The following is a 23893-nucleotide window of genomic DNA, read 5'->3' on the forward strand; positions in this document are numbered from 1 at the left end:
CGTGTTCGGCGTGTCATTTTAAATGTGCTCAGAGACATTGAGGATTAAAGATGGGACCTAAAAACACATCAAAGCAGAAGAATGGAGCAGAGATGATTTAAGACAAATTAATTCATCCACTATTTCCTGAATGGATTATTTTAAACAACCTCACATCTGTGTGGAAAGAGCTTTGGGGGGGTGGTGGGGGGTCCAAATAAATGGCCACCATAGTGCATAGTGTTTTTTTGGCGTCGTCACGGTAACGTGATATGCTGCAGCAGAGTGCTGGCCTTCACCCCCATCTCGAGGCACCGGGGGGCCAAAAGAGCAGCTCAAACCAGAGAAGAGGTCGTCGGTATTGTGCCCCCCCCCCGCGCGTGGCCCCCGCGCTCAAAAGGTCGGATTAAACCGAGGGAGGCTTCGTACGATTCACAGAACGTTCACAGGTGTCGTCTCATGTTGTGAATTTAAACAAAACACAACTCCTAATAGACAACTCAACTGTCTTCATGTCAGAGGTCAAACTAATGAAAGCAAACGTTTCTAATCTGGCTTTCAAGTGATTGAAATCGTTTAGATGAAACTTCCTGACTGATTGTAACTTGGTGAGCGGTGTGACGGGTGCAGGGCGGTGCCACAGCGCCCTCTGCAGGGCAGAACCCCCACCAGCTCTGGAGCAGCTTCCAGGTGTTGATCGGGTTCCTCTGTGCTGCAGGTACCTGAAGCCCGACGAGAACAAGAAGTCAAAGCACAAGACGGCCGTGAAGAAGAAGACGCTCAACCCGGAGTTCAACGAGGTACCGCCCCCCCCTCCCCGCTCTGTGTATGTGCTGGGCTTGTGTATACATATATACTGTATATATATATTACAGACCTGTCAATCACAGTAATCCCCGCCCTACATACCCTGCTCATGGTCATCGTCCATCACTTACTAAATGAAGAAGACTTGAAAGCAGAGGTTTGGTGGAGCGATGATCAGCCCTTGGACGTAAATACCGTTCACTTCAGACACAAAGGCCCCCGAGGCCCCGAATGGGTTCAGCCCCCCCCCCAAAGTACCGGGCCAAACACTCGCCGAGGCCAGCGGCTTGACATTTTCCTCTGACATTTTTTGCGTGCGTATCCCTCCATCACCTCTTGGCCTTTCTGTCAGGGAGGGGGGGCGAGGGGGAGAGGGGGGGGGGGGGGGCACCGGCATTGATTTCCGCTAAAGCGGAGCTGCGGCCCTGGTTGAACTGCAGATATAAACGCTGAATGAATTGCCTTCCTTCACACGGTGCAAATTGATATGAGCAAACTCCATCGCTGGGGGACTTTATTGATTACGTTGTAATTAGACACCATGCAGAGGCTTTATTTTATTCTAACGAGACAAACAGGTTTTTATAGAAAAACCAAATCCCAAGATTAGATAGAAATGAAAATGACATCAAATGTTTATGTCCAGTCCAGTATTTTACAGAACTTCCACAGAGGAGGTCTCTCCTGCAGGCTGCTGTATTCTACGTTTCCTTCCCATCCTTCTGTCACGTTGGTGGTTGGTTGATAACTTGATTTGTACCGCGAACACCAACAAAAAATGTATCCATCCATCTTTCTGCAGGAGTTCTGTTACGACATTAAATACGCTGACCTCACCAAGAAGACCTTGGAGGTGACCGTGTGGGACTACGACATCGGCAAGTCCAACGATTTCATTGGTAAGTCCAACCCCAGTGAAACAGCTCCACAGCTCATTTTGAAGGGTGGAAATTAAATATAAGCAGAAGAACGTGGTAAAAGGCCTTCGTAGAGTCGCCCCCTGATGGACGTTAGAGAGAATGCGTCTTCGAGCTCCCCTCTTGGTTTTATTCATTCAGCCCCACAGAAACCAGACCATTGGAGCCGCAGTGAAAACGCTTTAATTGATGTTATAAAGTGAGACACATTCCATTATTTTGTATATCTGCTGACCTCCCTGTGCCTTCTTGCAGGAGGAGTATCTCTGGGCATCAATGCAAACGGAGAGAGGCTCAAACACTGGTTTGACTGCCTTAAAAACAAGGACAAGAAAATTGAGCGCTGGCACACGTTGACCAATGAATTACCGGGTTCATTGAACGACTGAAGACCCCCCCCCCGCCCCCCCTCCAGATAGGACTTCCTGCCCCGGTTTTCCCGTCTTCTTCTCTGGATTCTCCTCACAGCGACCTGCGACACCTCTTTGGGGTGTTTCCCCTGAACAGAAACACCCTCAGCTCTGTGTTCTCATGTACGAGTTTCATTTATGATCAACACAAATTCAATGGAACAAAATGATCAATCAAGGGAATCGGGGTGTTCAATTCGTACCCTTCTACAATTCTGAATTTGATCAGCGCAGAACAAAAAAAAAAAAAAGAGTCCGCTGCTTTCTATTCGATGAGTTCTTTTGACAGCAGCTGAATAAATCCCCAATAATGGACCAATCGAGTGGAGAATCCAACAAGGATGTAGCAGCATTTCATACTGTTGGGAGTATGCAGCATTGTTTAGTGGAAAGATGTTGTACTTTAATTCGATTGTAAAGCCGTCGAATGCAGTGAATCTGACCCGGAGGGGAGATACGGAGCGTCCATCCATCCTGGCGACAACAAGGCCATTCACACACGAGCCCTCAGTATGCTTCAAACCGACTTAGGGCAAGGTCAAACTTTGACCTTTTCCTGCCGACTACTATTGTTATTTCACTCGATGAAATGATTCCATAACTTTTGTGCCTAAGCCAAGCCGAAACCTTAACCGTACCGGTTCTGAATGTTCTCCTGGCTCCATCCCCCCCCCCCACCTGTTCACGGTGTCACAGTCAGATGAATCACAATTAGGGGGCCGAATATTGGTTTGGGGAACGGCGGCTTTAAAAAGCTATGGCCACCTCTGCGTTTTGCAGCCAGTCGACTAACGTGACCATATTTGGACTATGGAGGAGGAACGTTGAGATGGCGTCAACCTCACTGGTGAGCAGCCTGTCAATCACAGTAGCCTCGCCCAACAACATACTTTATAATCCAACTCTAAATTGACCATCATTTTCAAAATGAACATCATGCTGAATTCAAGATTTGAAACTAGAGACCGAGACCAAAAACTCATGTTTACAATGTTTACTGAGGGAATAAATCAAGAGAGAAGTAGAGTCATTTCCTCATAGACGTCTATGGGAGCAGAGGAGTCGCCCCCTGCTGGTCACTACACAGAAGTAGAGTCATTTCCTCATAGACGTCTATGGGAGCAGAGGAGTCGCCCCCTGCTGGTCACTACACAGAAGTAGAGTCATTTCCTCATAGACGTCTATGGGAGCAGAGGAGTCGCCCCCTGCTGGTCACTACACAGAAGTAGTCATTTCCTCATAGACGTCTATGGGAGCAGAGGAGTCGCCCCCTGCTGGTCACTACACAGAAGTAGAGTCATTTCCCCATAGACGTCTATGGGAACAGAGGAGTCGCCCCCTGCTGGTCACTACACAGAATGCAGCTTTAAAGCACATCTGAAGTTTCCTGTAGGATGACCATGTAAATGTTTTTATGGCGGCCTACAGTGGGGCTTATTGTGGGGGGGGGGGGGTCTCAGCCGCACCCTGTTACACCCGGAGCGCCTCGTTTGAAGTATACTGAGGACTCAGTGCTCTGCATCGTAAAGTACCACAACCAAACCACAACCGCTGAATCTCATTCTTAGCGGTTATGGGGAGACAGCTCCCAGACAGCGCCACCTACTGGGATTCTCTCCGGGATTCTTCTTTGGGTGGGGGGGTAACCCCGAAGGCTCCACAAGTTGTTCATCCATTCGGCTGTGGTCAACGCTCAATAGACCCTTTTTAAACTTTGCACACAGCGTCCGCACAGAGTTTGGCTACAGCTTGTCCGGCTATGCAAGGTGATGAACCACCAGAGACAGGGGGGGGGGGGGACGCACCCTTAAAGAAGTGACTTCTCACATGCATGTGTTTGAAAAAAGGCCACTCGCTCAGCAGCTCGCGGGCCGCAGGCGCCGTCGGCGTTTCGGGTTTTAACCGGCGACCGTGTTAACTGGTCACTCTCGTTTTAATGCACGCACATCCGCGTTCCTACGGTCACCAGGGGACTTAAACAGAACGTTATTCCTCATCAACTCGCCTGGCGACGCGTGTCCAACGCCGCTTAGAGGACGCCGGAGGTAAAAAAAAATTTAAAAAGTAAAAAAAAGGTTGAGGCCTGCGGCTCGCGCCGTGCGTTCTATGAGTGCAATGAGAGGATGATGTAATAGCTGCATTGAGGATTGGATGATGACAGGATGATTGCAGGCTTTGACGTGTGGAAGCTGTCGAGCGGCTCGAGTCAACAACAAAGACAACAAAAAAAAGAAGAAAAAAACACAGCAACACCGCATGATTGAGTAGCTTTATGGTGCGTATGTGTGTGTGTGTGTTCAGCTTATTGTTTACACTACTGAAAAGCGAGTATCCACAATATGTAAAAAAAGAGAAAAAAAAGAGAAACTTGCTGGCAGCCTTTTCTCCTGTAATGTGGCTGAAAATGCTCATCAAAAAGGGCATAATTTCAACAAGGGAAAGTTTACGTCAAATATTACAAGAAAAAAAGGACACTATCTAAAGCATGTATTGTTTACAGGAGCCTGTTGTTGCTCACAGCTTGAAGCCCTCTGCTTACGTCACTCGTGCAATGCAAGCGTCGCTGGGACGGGCGAGAAGGGGCAGGAGGTTTTAACATACTAGCCGTGTACGTATATCGTCACCATGATGTTGAGCTACTTTATTTTCCATGTAAGCAGATCCACTGTAAATGTAACAGAATGTACACGTTGGACCCACGGTTCATCCTCTGGGGACTTAGTGCTCCGTGCTGTTGATGTCGTTCACGTGTCAAACCTCCAGCATCTCAGCACACAGACACACACACACACACACAGACACACATGCACACACACTCACAGACACACACGCACACACACTCACACACCTGGGAGCAGAGATGGATCATCTCTGAGCACTAAAGTCAGATGCAAAAAGAACACATTTTTACTTTGAACTATTTATGTTCTTCCTTTTCTTTTTTTATATTTTATGTTTGAGGTTTTGAACCTTTAGTGAAGCCCAGAAAAAAAGAAAAAAAAAATGAAAGAACTGGCGTCGCCCTCGTGGAGCAGCAGGCCTGGGATGCATGCAGCGTACTTTGTTTTTTTTTACGAGTTCGATGACCTTTTGTTTCTGTCTCTGCATGGCCCCCCCTCCCCACGCCCCCCCACGCACACGCCCTCCCTGATAAACGTGCACTGACTGGCATCGAGGAACACGGCGTCCACACAGCGCTCAGTGCCCTCATGATCCCACCCTGATGCTCTCCATCGGTCTACATTCTGCTCCTCCTGGAGAACATCTGGTTCAGAAGGACCTCGCCCCCCCCCCCCCCCCCACCCCCCCATTCAGACACGGAGGCATGAGACGTGCATCTCCATAACCCCGCACCTGAATATGACCCCGACAGGCCGGTGACCCCGCGCTCCCACTCCGATGACTATGTAACCGACGTGTGATTTCATTTTGTAATCTGTCTGCCTTTGTATGCAAAGCTCAATATTATGAAGAAGAAAAAAAAAAACTAAATTGCATGCGTATGTTCTTGGTTTGGTCATAACTCGACTTTGCCTAATGTTTGATACTGTTTTCTGTATTAAAAAAACCCCTAAATACACAGGTGTGGAGGCTCTCTGCTGTAAGTCGGTCTTTCTTCTGGAGAACATTTTGTACCTTTGAACGCTGCTGTCACTCCATGTCGATTAAAATCCCTCCTTTGTTGTTTGGTTTCCAGTTTGACGTTTCATGTTAACATTTACAGTCGGAAAAAAACCCTATGGATGAGTTTTGAAACCACCATTAAATGTAAATGACTTAAATGCATCTGCGTCTTGATGGTGGAAAAAGAAAAGAGGATCGAAACCTTTTAGAAGGCGGGTTCCTTCATTGAAGCTCTGTTGAAGAGACGGGTCATTTTTAAACTGGTCTTCCCCTTTAAAACAAGACAATTCCAAAAGCTCGGGCCTTTTCCCCCGGATTAATCTTCCAGAAAACCATTAAACTGGCCGCCTGTGCGACACAAAGAGAAGCCCATTAGCGGCCCCTCCGTTGCCCAAAAGAGGCTGAACTGTGCCGGCGCCCGAAATGATCCGTAACACAGAGCCACAGCAGCAATTATCTGGGTTCAACGGTTAAAACTCCACTAATCAACAGCTCTATTTGAACAATTACTGTCAAACTCGCAGTGATTCAGCCAACTGAAATCAAACGACATGAAATATAATTCCTTTTGCCTTAAACTGTTGCTCCGCTGAGGTTGTAAATCACAAATCACTTTGAAAACAAGAAAATGACGCTTGAGGTGAATTAAAGAGGGGGGGGGGGGGGGGGGGGGGGGGGGGGTCGGACACATTTAGTGACGTAGTGCAGCTCCCAAAGGCCACAGAGGCAGACGTTTCCCTCTGGAAGAGTTCAGAGCTCAAAGGAAAGTGAATATTGAACTTTCAGCCAACAGTCGAGTCTCAGAGCCCCCCCCCGCCCCCCCCCCCCCCCTCGACACCCACACACATTTCCCCCCTTTTCCTCCTCCAGAATCCATGAAAAACAATTAACTTACCAATTAACTAAATGTACTTAGTTATTGATTATCTTTTTTTCTTCAAGTGGACGACGACAGAATGAGAAACACAAGAAAAAAGCTTCTTTGTTGCCAAATAACTTTTAACGTTACAAAGATCCAAGTCAGACCTCACGTACAAACATCTACTCTACCATTCATTTCAGGACCAGACCATTGACTCGTTATTATACATTCAACCTGTGGCTCATGCCTTTGAGCAGAAATGAAATCATCCAACGGATGCATCGACTGATGAATGAGCGGCTCTCTGAGACACAACTCTGAGGACAAGAGGACAAAAGGGACGAAGGAGGCCCGTTGGGACGGAAAGAACCATGAACAGGAACCCGGTGAGTGACTCGTGAGGCAGAAGGGAGCCCGCGTCATGAGGCTGTTTGCTCAGGCTCCTCGTGGTCCCGACTGCTCCGTCCTGTAAATACGCCCCGTCCACCCAGAGAGTCCGTCCACTCAGAGACTCCGTCCACTCAGAGAGTCCGTCCACTCAGAGAGTCCGCCCACTCAGAGAGTCCGTCAACTCAGAGAGTCCGTCCACTCAGAGAGTCCGTCCACTCAGAGAGTCCGTCCACCCAGAGAGTCCGTCCACCCAGAGAGTCCGTCCACTCAGAGAGTCCGTCCACTCAGAGACTCACTGGATTGAGATCAAAACACAGTGGGCTCGCTGATAAATGGTTACGCAAGCCGTCGGTTTGGGTAACAGGCTTTGGTTCTTTGGTGCAAAGTCCATTCATCCGAGGAGAGAGGCTGTTTGCACAGATCACAGCTGTGTGATGGGGGGGGGTGGGGGGGGTACCTGTAAGACGGGGGCTGGTTGTTCTCAGGATTTCATCTGGGTCACGGGGAAGAGATTACGGCTTACCCCTGTCCTCCATTCTCAGGGTGTGTGTGTGTGTGTGTGTGTGTGTGTGTGTGTGTGTGTCTCTCCAGTGACACGGAGCAGCAGCAGAACACAAGCTCCTCAAGCATTAAAAAGCTGCTGTGGAAAACATGGCAGAGCCAAAAAGGAATTTCATCAAACACGAGATAGGAACGGCTCTCGTAGTCCTTGGGCAAAGGTCAAAGGTGACCTGGTGGAGACCCCCATGTAGAGACAATGGATGGACAGCACAAGGCAACAAATACGACATGTAAACATAGGACAAAGGATTCCTTTGAATCCGTGGCTTCCATCGAGGCCCCCGATGTGTGAAGCTGTTTCTCATACATTGAAAAAGAAAGAAAGGCAGCCGCGGCCTCGATGGTTCTGGTCCAAACGGGTCTGAAGCTGAGTAAATACCGGCTGTGTCCTGCATGAGGTCTGCCCCTCCACATGAGATCACCTCTAAGCTCACGTCATTCTCAAAAATCACATCTCAGCAGACATTTGGTGCCCATGTTCCTACGCCGCCGGCTCCTCACTTGGAGTTTGAGCCTTTTAATTTACTTCCCAGCGAGGCGATCGCGGCGCTGCGGCCACGACGGGAGGAAGCGGCGCCTCCGGGCCGTCGCTTCAGCCGGGTTTTAATTCTCCACTCGATTCCAGAGCCGACTGTGAGCATCAAACGCAGCTTCTCCCCTCTGTGGTTTTTATAGTTTTCACATTCCAGGAAGGCGTCGCGGGACGTCGAGGGTGTGATTAGGACACGAGCACAATCACCATTACCGCGTGGTGGTTCTGTTCCTTAAACCACTCACTGGTTCTTTTTTTAATTATTTTGTGGAAAAATAATTAGAACAAAAAAAATAATCTACATTACTTTATTATTCTCGCAGCAACCAGCCAAGTGATTCTGTTTCATAGAATCTCCTGCTGTGATCAAACTCCATATGTCATCGCCATGGTTACCAGCTGATAAACAGCTGCTGGTCTTTGCTTTAGAAACGTTACAGGGGCTGCTTGGTGTCCCCCCAAAAAACATGCGTTAGTGGGACAATCAGGGGGACGGTTTCAGATGTCTCCCGGAGGACACTGAACCCTCAGGAAGTCTCTGACGTCGGCGCTGACGTCCCCCACAAGCGTCGGGGAGAGAGTCCACTGATGCACCTGGACAGCCGGGGTGAAAGGTCAGGTGTGCGGCTGATTGTCCTAAAGAATCGTTTCATTGTTTGCTCCGGTTTGACAGCAAATGAATCGAAGCTGTCCAGCAACACGAGTGGTTTTATGCAAAAGGGAAAATGTTCTTTCTGCCACTTCCTGTTTGTGTCGTGTTTCTATTTATACAAAGCGACAGACTGAAGCTCACCCCAATATCCAGTTTCAAGTCTTCTTCAATTCAATTGAGTAAATGAATGTCCATTTGGAGACAGAGACACCATAAAGCAGGGGCTGCCTTAGGGGGGGGTTTATTGTGATTGACAGCTTGCCGCCAGAGACACATCTTATGAAGGCCAAAGTGGAATTTAAAAACGTCAGTCAACGAACCAGTGACGACCTCGGTCACGTCTATTCTCCACATTACGGCTCATTTCCGTTCTTTCGCGGGCGAAGAAAACAAAAAGGCCCCGTTATTAAGCTTCAGGATAAACACACCCAAAACCTATAGCCCCCCCTCCCCCGGTCACATCAACCACAGTCCGTTTGGGGGTCTAATCACAGTATGATGCACTTCCATGTGATCAATGCTGAACATTAGAAGGAAACAATAAACAGGGTTGGGAGGAATGAGCTCATTTATATTAAAACCTCCGATGGGTTGTGATACGGTTTGTATACATGCGGTAAATGGAGTTGTGTTGTTGTTAGTGTTTTTATTAGTACAGGGAGGTATTATTACAACAGTTACCCGACACAGGGGAGAGCTTGCCCCCCCAGTTCAAATAAGTTGACACACTGTCGTGGCAGCAGAGAGACTCTGTTGGCTTAATTAATACTTTGCTGTGTACTACTAATTGTTTTTGCAATTAGCGCGCTGGCTGGAAATACCAGAGCGGCTGCAGACGATTAACAGCCGAGTGCTGCTGAGATTCATCCCACACCCAGAAACTCACCTCATCCACTCCAACCAAAAACAACATGAGGCTAAAATAAATATAAATGTCTTTGATTCTCACTTTGTTTTTTACGTGAAGTGTGAACATGGCGGATTTAAGTCGTTTGACGACTAAACTTTAGTTTTAGTTGACCACGAGGCCCTTCACAATAAACGTCCCCTGTGAAAAAGCAAAAGCTTCCGTTTGTCCCCTCCAGGCTACTGTAGGAACGATTCAGCCCGATTTATATTTCTTTAATAATTATTATATTATTACACTTATATCACAAACTATAGCTCCATCACAAGATCTTACAACACATATGCTATTTTTTTATTTTCTGCTATTAGTATTGCATTATTATCTGTAACACTACATATAGTCATAGTTGTATATATTTTGCATTTATTACCCATAGTTATATCTGTGGTACTTCAAACTAAGTGACTGTACTACCCGTAAAAGTTCATTTATAGGTAATAAATGAAATAAAACCATATTGGATGCAACATAAACTCTTTCATTTCTCCGTCTTTTGCCGTTAGCTTTCGTTTAATTCAAACACAACCGGTGCCGCCGAAACATTTGAAGTTAACCTTTAATCTTTCACGTAAGCCAGAGAACAGCATTACCCATGATGCCCCGCTGCAGACCCCCCCCCTCCCTTTGAATGGCAAGTTGTTTGCTTCAGTCCGGCCAGCTGCTAACTATTTCAGTCGGAGAGCAGCGGTCCTGTTCTCCCGGTTAGCCAACAGACAAGCTGCCGGCAGCTGCTCGCACCGACACTTCCGCTCTCTCGGGGGGTTTCTATCAAAATAAAGGCACCAGGTTCGAAACTTATGAGATAAAAAAAAATAATTGGTCATGTTAATTTATGAGCGGGCTGCGGGTTTAATCAATCAACATCAAAATGAAATATCTAGTATTTATATGCATCACGAACACCACATGATAAAGGTATAGGTGAATGATTAGGAGATTACTGAGGCGTACATTAACGGGATCCCATAGGATTAACCCATATTATAAGGCATATATATATAAATATATACATTTTTAACCAGATTCTGTCTTTTAAAATTACTTATTTTTTATGACCCCAAAATGTTAAACTGTTCCTTCCAACTTTCCCAATATGCTACCTCTAGAACTTTATTCTGAAAGCTTTTTACCGGAAGTACGCGCGGTTCCGTCGCACGTCTTGACAGTAGGTCCGTGTTTTTTCTTTTTTTTTTTTACCTCTTAGCTTTTCTTTATTGCACCCTGCCTAGCTCTCTTTCTCTATTTAAAAGCGCCTTTCCTCGTGCCTGCGCGTCTCTTGTTATTTATTCATGTATTTATTAACGCGTCTCACCTGAACGCCTTGTTACTTCATCCGCTGTCACCATTTATTATTATTATTATTTTTTAAACATTTCACGCCGTCCCTCAAATGAGAAGACGTAGAAGATGGAGCTTCACATCCTAGAGCACAGCCTGAAAGTGGCGAGTATAGAGAAGGAGGGGATCCAGATCTGCACCCACGGACTCGTGAAGCTCGCCTTCCTGTCCTCCAGAACCAGGTAACGCGACTCCGCGGCACGCGACGCAGCTCGAGGCGGGTTCGATTCCTGCAGCCCGTGGTTTAGTGCTTTTATTCTCTAGTCTTTATTCTAGAGGGGAGGAGGAGGAGGACGGTGTGGGGAGGGGGGGGGGGGCACAGTTCACGGGCCCGTCCTGGTTATTGGGGGGGGGGGGGGGGGGCATTTTGTAGCTTTGGAGCCATCTGTGGCTGGGTAGGACGCCAGAGGAGGAGGAGGAGGGGGGGGGGGGGCTGTTTTTCCTTCTCTAAAAGGGGGATGTCATGACACGTTTTTATCAACTTGAACAAGCAGCTTAAGAATGAAGCGTATTATTAAGCACGAGGAAGGCTTAAATTGAAAAAGTCTTTTTTTGGTTTTAATTGGTTCCGTTTGCAGAAGTTACTGACTAAGCGGTGAGCTCATCAGTCTGTTCTAGACACGCATCACTGAATCAAATACGAATAATAATAGTGCACAACTTCTCTAAACTCAAAAGCCCAAACATATGCATGTTATAAAAGATCAAACTGAGAAAAGCAGCTAATCTTAATATTGAAAAAGCTGCAAACCAGTGATTATTTTTCATGTTTTTGCACAATTTGCTAGAAAAATAGCTGCTGATTGATTTCTTCATCTAATAACGTTTTACTGCCTCAGTGATGATGCTGCATTCACGTGCTGTCTGTGATGCTGTAAATACCAGATTTAGGACTTTGAATAGAGCACATGTCAACATCTGAGTCGTCTGTATATTCGACTTGGCCCTAAATAAAAAGGGAGTCATTCAGAGTTCATCCATCGTTCTACGTAATGAAACACAAACTTAATACATTACAGTGATTTATTTCAGGAAGTTTACCCTCACAAAGCAAAAAGACTTTAGCAGACGCTTGGAAACATACCACTCTGGATAATGATGCTTTGGATAGACATATATTCCTCATTCATTTAATCAATTCAATTTTGTTGCAACCATATTATTTGTGTCTGAGTCGCATAACGAGCTGGTGGTCTGACGTTAAATCAGCCTTCATGTCCAGTGTGAAGTTCTCCAGGAAGCCAAAGGTTCATTTGTAAGTTCATCAAACATCGGATCCCACGATTCACCAGGACATCAGAGGACTCCTGCAGAGACAATGGAGTCCACCGTGGACAGACCCAGGTCCTCCAGCAGAGATCAGTCCACCGTGGACAGACCCAGGTCCTCCATCAGACAACAGTCCACCATGGACAGACCCAGGTCCTCCAGCAGAGACCAGTCCACCGTGGACAGACCCAGGTCCTCCAGCAGAGACCATATAGTCCACCGTGGACAGACCCATATCCTCCATCAGAGACCAGTCCACTGTGGACAGACCCATGTCCTCCTGCAGAGACCATATAGTCCACCGTGGACAGACTCATATCCTCCATCAGAGACCAGTCCACTGTGGACAGACCCATGTCCTCCTGCAGAGACCATATAGTCCACCGTGGACAGACCCAGATCCCTCCAGCAGAGACTAGTCCACCGTGGACAGACCCATGTCCTCCATCAGAGACCAGTCCACCGTGGACAGACCCATGTCCTCCATCAGACATCAGTCCACCATGGACAGACCCAGGACCTCCAGCAGAGACCATATAGTCCACCGTGGACAGACCCATATCCTCCATCAGAGACCAGTCCACTGTGGACAGACCCATGTCCTCCTGCAGAGACCATATAGTCCACCGTGGACAGACCCAGATCCCTCCAGCAGAGACTAGTCCACCGTGGACAGACCCATGTCCTCCATCAGAGACCAGTCCACCGACCCCAGGGATCCTTTCCTCCAGCAGGTGCATCAGAAGGTCCTGGATCTCCAAAGAGGAGAGAAGCTACAGTGAAGAAGAACTACGACTCTCTGATGGTCTGGTTTACTGGTGGAGGGCTATGGAGGATCAGGACTAAACTGAGACTGGTTCAGGACCAGTTCCACAGTAACTTTAGACATTAAAAATACAAAAAGTACACATTAAGATGTCAACAAAGCAATATCACAGAGGACATCACGTCAAAAAATCGAACTTATTATAATCATACAACTGGCGATAGTTCAATTCAATTCAATTCAATTCATTTTATTTTGTATAGCCCAAAATCGCAAATTACAAATTTGCCTCAGAGGGCTTTACAGTCTGTACACATGCAACATCCTCTGTCCCGAAACCCTCACATCGGCACAGGAAAAACTCCCCAAAATATGAAAAAAAACCCTTCAATGGGGAAAAAAGGGAAGAAACCTTAGGGAGAACGTCAGAGGAGGGATCCCTCTCCCGGGATGGACAGACTGCAATGGATGTCATGTGTACAGAATCAACAATGTAAAAGATGTACAATACATGCAATTTCTCTAACTGAAATGATACAAGTAATTGCAAGTAGCAGAAGAGGTGTACGGCAGGACCACTGCAGGGACAACCTCCATCAGATCGAACCACCATCCACAGAGGCTTCTGTGGGGAGGGAGAGCAGAAAGATGTTGGTTTTTGATGACAGTAATATGAATCATATTTAAAGTAATGATGATGGCAGCAGCAGGTGTCAGCAGAGCCATGAGCCAGGAGTTAGAACCGGGGTCCGCACGAAACTATGATCCACGGAGACCTGCTAGGCGAGAAAGCACAAAAAACTCCCGGAAAGAAGCTTAATTAGTGATGTACATTAATAAAGCATGGATGATTGTGGGAGGAGAGAGTGAGAGTGAGAGAGGGGCTCGGTGTGTCCTAAGAAGTCCCCCGGCAGTCTAAGCCTAGAGCAGCTTAACTAAGGGCTGGTCCAGGCTAACCTGAGCCAGCCCTAACTATAAGCAATATCAAAGAGGAACGTTTTAAGCTTTATCTTAAATGAACTGACCGAGTCTGCCCCCCGGACTGAAAGTGGAAGCTGGTTCCACAAAAGAGGAGCTTGATAACTGAAGGCTCTGGCCCCCATCCTACTTTTTAAAACTCTAGGAACCACAAGTAGCCCAGCATCTATGGAGCGTAGATGCCTTGTAGGACAATACGGTGTAACAAGCTCTTTAAGATAAGACGGTGCCTCACCAGCAAGTGCCTTGTAGGTGAGGAGAAGTACCTTAAATTCTATTCTTGATTTAACAGGAAGCCAGTGCAGAGAAGTTAATACAGGAGTTATATGATCCCATTTCTTAGTTCTTGTTAATACACGTGCTGCAGCATTCTGAATCAGTTGGAGAGGTTTAAGCGATTTACAAGAGCAGCCTGATAACAAAGAATTACAGTAATCCAGTCTAGAAGTAACAAATGCATGAACTAGTTTTTCTGCATCACTTTGAGACAGGAAGTTCCTGATTTTTGATATATTCCGTAGATGAAAAAAGGCAGTCCTTGAAGTCTTCTTTATATGAGAGTTGAAGGACATATCCTGGTCGAAGAGAACTCCAAGATTTCTGACGGTGCTGTTGGATACCAGAGCAATTCCATCCATAGAGACTGTATCACGTGACAGCTGACTTCGAAGGCGCTCTGGGCCTATCATGATAACTTCCGTTTTTTCCGAGTTTAACATCAGGAAGTTGCAGGTCATCCAGGTTTTGATGTCTCCAAGACAGTCCTGAAGTCTAACAAGTTGGTTGGTGTCTTCTGGCTTGATCGATAGATACAGTTGAGTATCGTCTGCATAACAATGGAAGTTTATGCGGTGTTTTCTGATAACGTCGCCCAAAGGAAGCATGTACAGGGTAAATAGAATCGGTCCAAGCACAGAACCTTGTGGGACTCCGTGACCAACATTCGTGGTCCTCGATGATTCACCGTTCACAAACACAAACTGGGATCGATCCGATAAATAAGATTTAAACCAGCTGAGTGCAGTTCCTTTGATGCCAATCAAGTGTTCCAGTCTCTGCAGCAGGATACGGTGATCGATGGTGTCAAATGCAGCACTGAGGTCCAGCAATACAAGAAAAGATACAAGTCCTTGGTCCGATGCAAGTAGAAGATCATTTGTAATTTTCACCAGTGCCGTTTCTGTGCTGTGATGCATTCGAAATCCTGACTGGAAATCCTCGAACAAAGCATTGTTTTGTAGAAAGTCACATAATTGATTCGCGACAGATTTCTCCAGGATCTTAGCGAGGAAGGGAAGATTAGAGATGGGTCTGTAGTTAGCCAACACCTCTGGAGCTAGGGTAGGTTTCTTCAGAAGAGGTTTAATTACAGCTACCTTGAAGGACTGTGGTACATGTCCTGTCAACAAAGACAGATTCATAATATCCAGTAGGGATGTGCTAATTAACGGAAAAACTTCCTTAAGCAGCTTAGTTGGAATCGGATCCAGGAGACAAGTGGAAGAGTTGGATTTCAAAATTGTAGAAGTCAGTTGATCAAGGTTGATGGAAGAGAAACCATCCAAGTAGGTATCAGGGCCCACGGCTGCGATAGTCCATTTAAATAACCAGCGCGTGCCTACACATTATTATTATTATTATTATAGAATAAACAGCACCAAACAACACTATTACAATGTTCACCTGTAATGTTGTTTTCTCTAAATTAGTTTTGCTCTCAGATGTCTAAAAACATTTGGCTCTAATTTGTCAATAAAATGAAAAGCAAGTTTGGAACCAGGCTTCATCCAGCGTTTGCATTTCGGTTTATGGAAAGCGATGCAAATGAGAACATATTTGATAAGCTAATGCCTCATTTGCATATTCAATTTTCAGAAAACGTGCTGAAAAGGAAATTGTGTCCGTCAGTAATCTTCTGTGCAGTTTTGATGGCGATATTTATTCAGAATGTCAACCTTTCATTGAGGGATTTCTGTTGAATCCAACAACAGGAGGTCTGAGCAGGATGGATTTGCTGCACCTTCAGTGATCATCTGCTTCGGCCACCTCCTGACAACGCTACCTGTTATCTGCGTGGTCCCGACTTTACATATTCAGCCCCTATTATATATTTAAGGACGGCGCGCACAGCGGAGCGTTAAAGCAGCCAAAGAGAGTCGGCAGAGACCAAAAAAAGATTCCAATCAGGAGGCCCAAAGCACAACAGCACGTCAACATGAGAAGGTTTCATGGGTCGGCGTTTCATGTCTTTATGGATTTCTCGTGTCTTTCTCTGTTTACGGGGCCCTTGGCTCATAACTCAATAAACAGGGGTAGTTACTGTGGATCAGGACACGGTCATTGGTTCACGTTGGTGAGGACAGGTGCACGCCGCCGTCTTCCCGAAGCCCAGACTCAGCGAGTCAGAGCGACGCTTCGCTCTCCAGTGTTTCTTCTCGCACCTTTCAGACGAATGTGACGCTTTCGGTGGCTTTTGGAGGATCCTGTTGTCACCGCAGCGTTAGTTCTGCGCGGCAAATCTTTCCAACCTGAACGGACTCGATGAATGTTCATGTTTCAGAATGGAAATAAAACTGCCCTACATCCCTCCGGTCATTTCTTCTTACATTGAACACTTGAATAACTGAAGGCACTGGAAAGTGACAAGGTGGTTCAACACATGGTTTTAGCAACAAGGAAGTACTCGGGTAGAAAGAATCTGAAATGAGATTTAAATCTAAAGCCAAAAGAAATCTAATTTGAATTGTAAGTCTTTTTTTTAGTAGCTCGGTTCTAAAGCCGTCCTCTCTTCTTCTCCCGCACAGATGCAAGTTCTTCAGCCTGACGGAGACCCCGGAGGACTACACCCTAATCGTAGACGAGGAGGGCTTTAAAGGTGGGTCTCTCTCTCTCTCTCTCTCTCTCTCTGTGTTGATTGAGTGAATTCGTGTCATTGCACACCCCTCGTTCAGGGTGACCCTCCTCGGTCTCCGTGGAGACGACGGGCTGTTTGTTGCGTAACTGGCGCAGGTATTTTCTGCTTTGCTTAAAGATGGAAATGTGAGATACAGGTTTTGACTTTTCTTTTTTTTTTCAAACCTCCAGAAGAAGCTAATGATGAAGATATGATGTGTGACATCTGACCTTTTTAATGTGGACAGAATTCTGTCCAAGGGACGATTAGGCCGGAGTCCTGAAGTGAGCACTTTAATGTCTGAGGATTATTCATTTATTAAGCAACCAGGCAGTAAATGTTAACATGAATCCAATGAATGGTAAATGCTGTTGACTTATTGTCTTATTGACACCACAGGGCCATTAGATTTGACATATTCTAATATGCTTTTTAATTACCTATGAGCGCTGTCATCAATTATTATGTGCTGATTATTTTCTTGATATCTCTGGAAATGTCTCGTTTTATTTTGTCCAAAACAAGTAAAATTTAATGAGAAACTGGCAGCAAATTTTCATGTTTGAGAGGTAAATATTTTCTTGATTATTAGAAGAGGACTAATGTCTACTGTCTCTAAGCTAACATTAGCTACCAGACGTTAATGGCTACGGAATTGTTTTATTTTGTACGAGAAAACATGTGAAATGAAATATAATTCTTTTTTTTTTTATGAGCTACCTTTTGTGATGTAATTATGTAATTATTAGTCTGCCGCAGAGTCAATATTTGATATAAATGTTTTAAACTTCTAAGTAAAGTTAATAGTGCTTTTCAAAGATTTGTAATACAACTTTACAACAACAGAAGAACAATAACACACAAAATTACAAACAAACGGTAATGTGCTTTAAAAGCGGGAAAAACAGGAAGTACAACACATAAAAGCAGCCGTCCTCATTGCTCATTTTTACTTCCCAGTTTAATTTCTATTTATTCCAGACTGGTGTTTAAATAGCGTATCATTATTTGAGCATTTTTTTCCCACAAAAGAGCTCTGAAAAGTACCAAAAGTGCGTCCGGTTGAAACCTCAAACACCGCTGGGTTTCACCTTCGACTTCTCTTAAGTCGTCTCCTCCGGTTCTACTAGTGACCTCTGTGTCCCCGTGTCCCCCCCCCCCAGAGCTGCCCCAGTCGGAGCACATCAGCGTCGCCGACGCCACCTGGGTGGCCCTCAACGTGGTGTCGGGAGGCGGCAACGCCTCCAACTCGCAGCCCATCGGGGTCACCAAAATCGCCAAATCGGTCATCGCGCCGCTGGCCGACCACAACATCTCCGTCTTCATGCTGTCCACGTATCAGACCGACTTCATCCTGGTGAGTGCGGACGTCCCGGCGAAGGTCCTCCCATGCCGATGGGTGGGGAAGGGGGGGGGGGGGGGGGGCGGACATCATTGACTCTAATATCGTTCACACTCGAGTTTCCCCCCTTCTTAGTTTTGGAGATGTGAGTGAAGGTGATTCTGTAGTTCGTTACTTTAATAGTGACCCCGACGGGGGTCAAACTGTTTTGCTTCATGTCTTCAAAGCTGCATTTGCTCCATAGTCCCTGAACATGAGGTGCATTATTTCTCTGTTACACCACCTCGGGCAACACAAGCGTCCACGGCGCCGATAACGTGGAGGGAGCGCACGTCTCACAGCGCCACTTCCTCTTGAACCCCCCCCCCCCCCCACCCCCCCCCCCCCCACCCCCCCCGGACCCAGGGACAGTTTGCTTTATGGCCCCTGTTGTTTCTCTCTGGAGGAAAAACAAGGTCTGCTGAGCGGCTCCGGGGTGTTTTTGTTTTTTTCTATGAAAATGAAAGAAAACCCGATAATCTGTTACGTAAAGAGGATCAGCGGATCAGCCCTGAGCTGGAACTCCAGGTATCCGACTCGGGGGGGGGGGGGGGGGCATTTCCTGCCCACCCACAGTCCTAATTATGGCAAAACCAAAGAAACCTGCTGCGCCCACCAACCGTCTTCTGTCTCTGTCCTGGTCTCACATGTCTCCTGCCCTCAGGTGCGGGAGCGGGACCTCCCCATGGTCATGCACACGCTGTCTTCGGAGTTCACTTTGCTCCGGGTGGTCAACGGGGAGACCGTCGCCGCCCCCCACCTGGGAGCCACCAACGGCTTCGTGAAGCCCAAACTCGGTAGGCCCGGACCGAAATGAGCTCCTCCCACATCAGCCTCTCAAAACCTCTCAGGTCCCACGAGCTCACGGTTTGCCCCCCCCCCCCCCCGTTTTTTTCCAGCGCCGCGTCCCGTCATCCATCCCCTCTCCAGTCCCAGCAACATGTTCTGCGTGACCAGCCTGGACCCGGACACACTGCCCTCCGTGGCCACCCTGCTCATGGACGTCATGTTCTACTCCGCAGGGTGAGCGCCACGTCTTCACGTCAGGAAGCAGTCCGTTCCGATTCTTCTTCTCCTGTTTGTCATGTCGCTCAATCAGAATGATCATTATCAGTCAGATGTTGTTTTGACCAAACATACGGCCGTACAGCTTGAAGTTTTCCCACAGGATTCAATCAAGTGTCAAATTGAAAGTAATTGTCATGTTATGTATGATTGAGTCTCAGTGTGAAGTGGAAGTGCCGTTATGTGTCGTTATATTCTCCCCCCCCTCTCCCCCCCCTCCAGGTCGAAGGAGGCCTCGGCCTCCAGCGAGGACTCCGGCCACATCCGCTTCTTCTCCTTCTCGCTGATCGAGGGCTACGTCTCTCTGGTCATGGACGAGCAGACGACTCAAAGGTCTCCGTCCCTTCTTCTCTCAAGATGTTGTTCTCCTTTTCAGCCGCTTAGGGACATTATGTGAACTCATTTATGATTGTTGTGGTTGTTTGAGAGAGAGGGGGGGGGGGAGAGTCGGTTGCTAGGCGACAGCGGCGCAGTTGGGCTTATGCAGTGTACCCGAGTCACAGCGGGTTTCGGTCTGACTCGTTTGTCCCCCACCGGGTCCCCCTCCGTCTCACAGAAGAGCCTCTTATGAAGCACTAAGGAGCGGCTTCGGACCCCCGTCAGCATGTAATCACACATTGTCCGTTCCAAGGAAGACGGAAAGAGAGACGCGAAATGACCACAACTAGACGGGGAAAAAAACTACAGAGACACAAAACAATTATGAAGAGAAACCACAAATAGAAACATTACGCTACAGGAATAAAAGAACTGCTTACAGACATGGAATGAGCACAAAGACATAGATGGACCTCGTCCATATCTTTGTACATGTAGGTCAGCCTTGTCTCCGTGTTGACGTAAGACCTGATGTGTTGCCTTTAAAGGAATAGGTCACCCATTTCTCTCTTTACAATGGCTCCTTTATTCCGGTTGCTCAGCAGTAACACAACTCACCTGAGTGGTTAATAGTTAGCAGCTTCTTCTTCTTCTTCCTCTTCTGCTGCTGCTCCACAGCGGAGATTTAAAGCCGCAGGCAGAGATTTGAAAGCACGAGGAGCGTCAGCGCTGATTCGGGAGGAATATACCATAATATTTGAATTCAATAATATATTTTGTACCTCTAACCTGGTTCTTTGTTCTCTTCAAGGTTCCCCAACAACGTCCTCTTCACCAGCGCTTCGGGGGAGCTTTGGAAAATGGTTCGGATCGGGGGACAACCTTTAGGATTCGGTCAGTATTTCTCTTTCATTTCACCCACAAAGTGCCCAAACTCACCAAATCAATCAGTGACCCGTGTTCCACGTGTCCCACGTGTCCCACGCGTCCCACGCGTCCCACGCGCCGCGCTGCAGACGAGTGCGGCATCGTGGCTCAGATATCGGAGCCGCTGGCCACGGCCGACATTCCGGCGTACTACATCAGCACCTTCAAGTTCGACCACGCTCTGGTGAGACGGGGGGACCACATGGGCCCATCGGGGACACAAATACAGCCGTCACATGACTCTTAAGAGCCGCGTGTCGCCCTCAGGTTCCCGAGGAGAACATCCAGAGCGTCATTGCAGCTCTGCGGACCAAGAGCACGGCCGAGTGAAGGGAGCCGCCGCCTCCTCCTCCTTCTCCTCCTCGTCGCCCCGGAAACGGGCCAAGAGACCGGCGGACTCTGAAGGGGGGAGGGGGGGGGGGGAGGGTTCCGCAGCCATTTTCCTCCCCCTCCCTTCCAGTGTTTGCTTTGGTTCATAGACTGAACATGCGTATCTTTTTTGCTCTGAAGCTGCTTGTCCCCGACCCCCCCCCCCCCCCCCCGACCCCCCCGTGAGCACCATAACTACAGAGTTAGTTACATGATGAATGTATTCTCAAAAACAAGACCCACATATCCACCATATATATATATGGATCTATATTCATATATGGGTCCATAAGAACACGGATATGAATATGGATCTATATCCGTGTTGTTATGGTCTCTGTCTCAGTGCCAGTGTGTGTGTGTATGTGTGTGTGTGTGTGTGTGTGCGCGTGTGTGTGTGCGTGTGTGTGTGTGTTTGTGTGCGTGCGTGTGTGTGTGTGTTTGTGTGCGTGTGTGTGTGTGTGTGTGCGTGTGTGTGTGCGTGTGTGTGTGTGTTTGTGTGCGTGCGTGTGTGTGTGTGAGCCTAAACCCGATGCCTTCGTCACAACACTACACGCGTGTGCTACTCTTTGCAGTCATTGATTATTTGGCAATAATCAATGACTGAGAAGGGGGATCATCGTTTTGATTTGGAGAAAGTTAATCAATGAACATTCGGAAGAGGGTTAATAATTGAAAAGCTTTTACGAGTTGAAGGATCCAGCGTCTTAAATGGTGCCAGCATTCATGCTTCCCTCAGTTTTAAGTATTTATTTTAATTATTACGATTATGGGAAGTGGTGCACACAACGTACTTCGGTTATTTCGTGATGAAAAGCAATATTATCGTTTAGAATTTAGCGAGCAACGTAACTCTAGAAATAATACGACATTACGATGGGAAGACATATTTGGTGTTATTTAAATAAATAGAAAAAAATAAATAAAATGAAGTGGAATAATAACGGTTCATATCAATAAAATGCAGTCCGACCAATTTCTACGATTAAATGTTTTTTTCGATAATCTATTTCTTAATTCAGATACTGACATCATACTTGAAAATCCAATTGTATTAGGTATGTCGCTAAAGCAATTAGCTTAGCTTAGCATAAAGCCTGGAAACAAGGGGCCAACAAAGCTTTGGATACTTAAAAGTCTGCCAGACGTCTAATAATTGTCTATCAAATCAATAAGACTATAAAGAAGAGTATTAATGAAGGTGAAGGAATAAAATATATCAAGTCAATACATTGAAATATCCAAAGGTTATTGTAAACATTTTTAGAATGAATCAAACTACTTTTTTACTACTAAATTACTATTTAAACCTTATTCTCAACATTGAGACTTTATCCTCAAAGGGGGGGAAGATAAAAACCGCTTTCCCTTCACTCTGCTCGCTCTTCGCTTCTTGGGGAGTTCCCGTCGTAACCGCGGTTACCGTGCGTCCCGTCGTAACCGTGGTTACCGTGTGTCCGCGCCGCTCCCGTCCCGATAACGAAGTGCAATGATTCGTGAATGCCTGAGCCACTTTGTGACACAAACATAAGCTATGCTTCACACAGGGAGGGGCCCTGCTGTGTTGAAGCTGCCCCTGTCCTGCCCCAGTCTGCACTTTAATGCAGGTCCCCCCCCCCCCCCCCCCCACAGGCCTGCTGTACTGATGTGAAAACAGGGGAGGTCTATTTACTGTAGAGCGATCCGCCCACACGGGGACGTCTCTGTTGGTCTTAAACATTTAGTGGTACCGTTTCTCCTTTTCCTTTAATTTGACCCTTCTAACAACAAGCCTCCTTCTGGTCAGACATGATGAAACGTATCAGTGTTACAAACAGGAGGCCGGTGGGAACTCTTATGACTCGAAGAAAAAACATGTTGAAGAGCTTCTCCTATGGATATTTTCTTCTTTTGTTCTTGTTTCACCAATGTGTCATTTTGAATGCATTTACTTAACAGGGAATCTTCCTCTCGCTGTATTTGCTGCCAATGTGTACTCTTCCATCAATAAACTGGTGACATCTTTGCCCCGACGTGGTCGTCAGATCCTCAAAAATGATTGAACTATTTTGAGTTAATATGCTTCCCATGGTGTAGCCTACATGACAAACTAAGAGAATAAACACAAGTAAAAGTTGTTGGTGCCAAGAAGAACTTTTAACAAAACTTAATCAAAAATAAGCATTTAAAAAGTAATGCATTAATGAGTCTATGAAGCAGCAGGCCGATGCTACGATACGACGCCTAAAGTACTAAAGTAATTGAGATGTACTTGTATTCATAACCTCCCATGTAGCGCACACACCTGCTCTTCACCACCACGACTCCCTTCCTCCTCTCTGGCCTGCGGGGGAGGGGGTGGGGGGGGGCGACGACAGCAGGTACATCAGCTGTCTGCATCATTGGAGTGGAGTAAACAAAGCAGAGAACAGCCATGTCCTTGTGGCCTCCACAACACAGATGGGAGAGGGGGGGGGGGGGGGGGTGAACGAGAGGCCATGAGCTGTTAGTGTTTTTACCTCAGCGGATCATCTGGACGGATCACTGACTAATTACATAATCACATTTACTCATCCAGTGAGAAACGTTCCGCGGTGCAAAAAATAAGTGTAAAAATGCGTAAAAAATGTTTAATGTGTTATTTTTTGTGCAATTAATTAATCTTAATTCACATTGTAATTAATTAATCGTAATTAACGCGCTAAAGTCCCGGCCCTAATTTTAAATTAAACATCATCGTGAGTTCTGGTGTCTCTAGTGGAATCAAAGCTGACCTTCCTGATCCACATTTGGGATTTGATTCTCTCTCCTCAAGGTGCCGTGTGTCAAACGTGTTTATTTCTTCCGGGATTTATTCTCCACTCAGCTGAGGAGGACCCTCAGACTGGTTTAGCTCCATAGGGGAGTCGGTATGGATCCTCTCAATTCACACGCGGGCATCAGCACACATGTCGAAAAAAGTGAAA

At 46.7% G+C, this 23893-nt stretch overlaps 2 protein-coding genes across 2 annotated transcripts in view; both read left to right on the forward strand.

The window, feature by feature from the left end:
* doc2b (double C2-like domains, beta) overlaps nt 1-2459 on the forward strand; it is a 48282-nt gene extending 45823 nt beyond the window's left edge. Inside the window, exons 7-9 of the mRNA XM_037467995.2 lie at nt 698-779; nt 1589-1685; nt 1959-2459. Of these exons, the coding sequence (XP_037323892.1) occupies nt 698-779; nt 1589-1685; nt 1959-2092 (313 nt within the window). The 3' untranslated portion in view covers nt 2093-2459. The remainder of the gene's footprint in view (nt 1-697; nt 780-1588; nt 1686-1958) is intronic.
* Nucleotides 2460-10801: 8342 nt separating this feature from the next.
* Nucleotides 10802-22953, forward strand: castor2 (cytosolic arginine sensor for mTORC1 subunit 2). Its single transcript, XM_037468001.2, has 9 exons — nt 10802-11164; nt 16800-16870; nt 18052-18245; nt 18934-19066; nt 19169-19292; nt 19557-19667; nt 20464-20546; nt 20669-20763; nt 20847-22953. The coding sequence occupies exons 1-9, from the start codon at nt 11052-11054 to the stop codon at nt 20907-20909; spliced, it is 987 nt and encodes a 328-aa protein (XP_037323898.1). The 5' UTR covers nt 10802-11051; the 3' UTR covers nt 20910-22953.
* Nucleotides 22954-23893: the final 940 nt, after the last annotated feature.

The sequence above is a fragment of the Pungitius pungitius genome, chromosome 16 (genome assembly GCF_949316345.1).
Source record: "Pungitius pungitius chromosome 16, fPunPun2.1, whole genome shotgun sequence".
Lineage (NCBI taxonomy): Eukaryota > Metazoa > Chordata > Actinopteri > Perciformes > Gasterosteidae > Pungitius > Pungitius pungitius.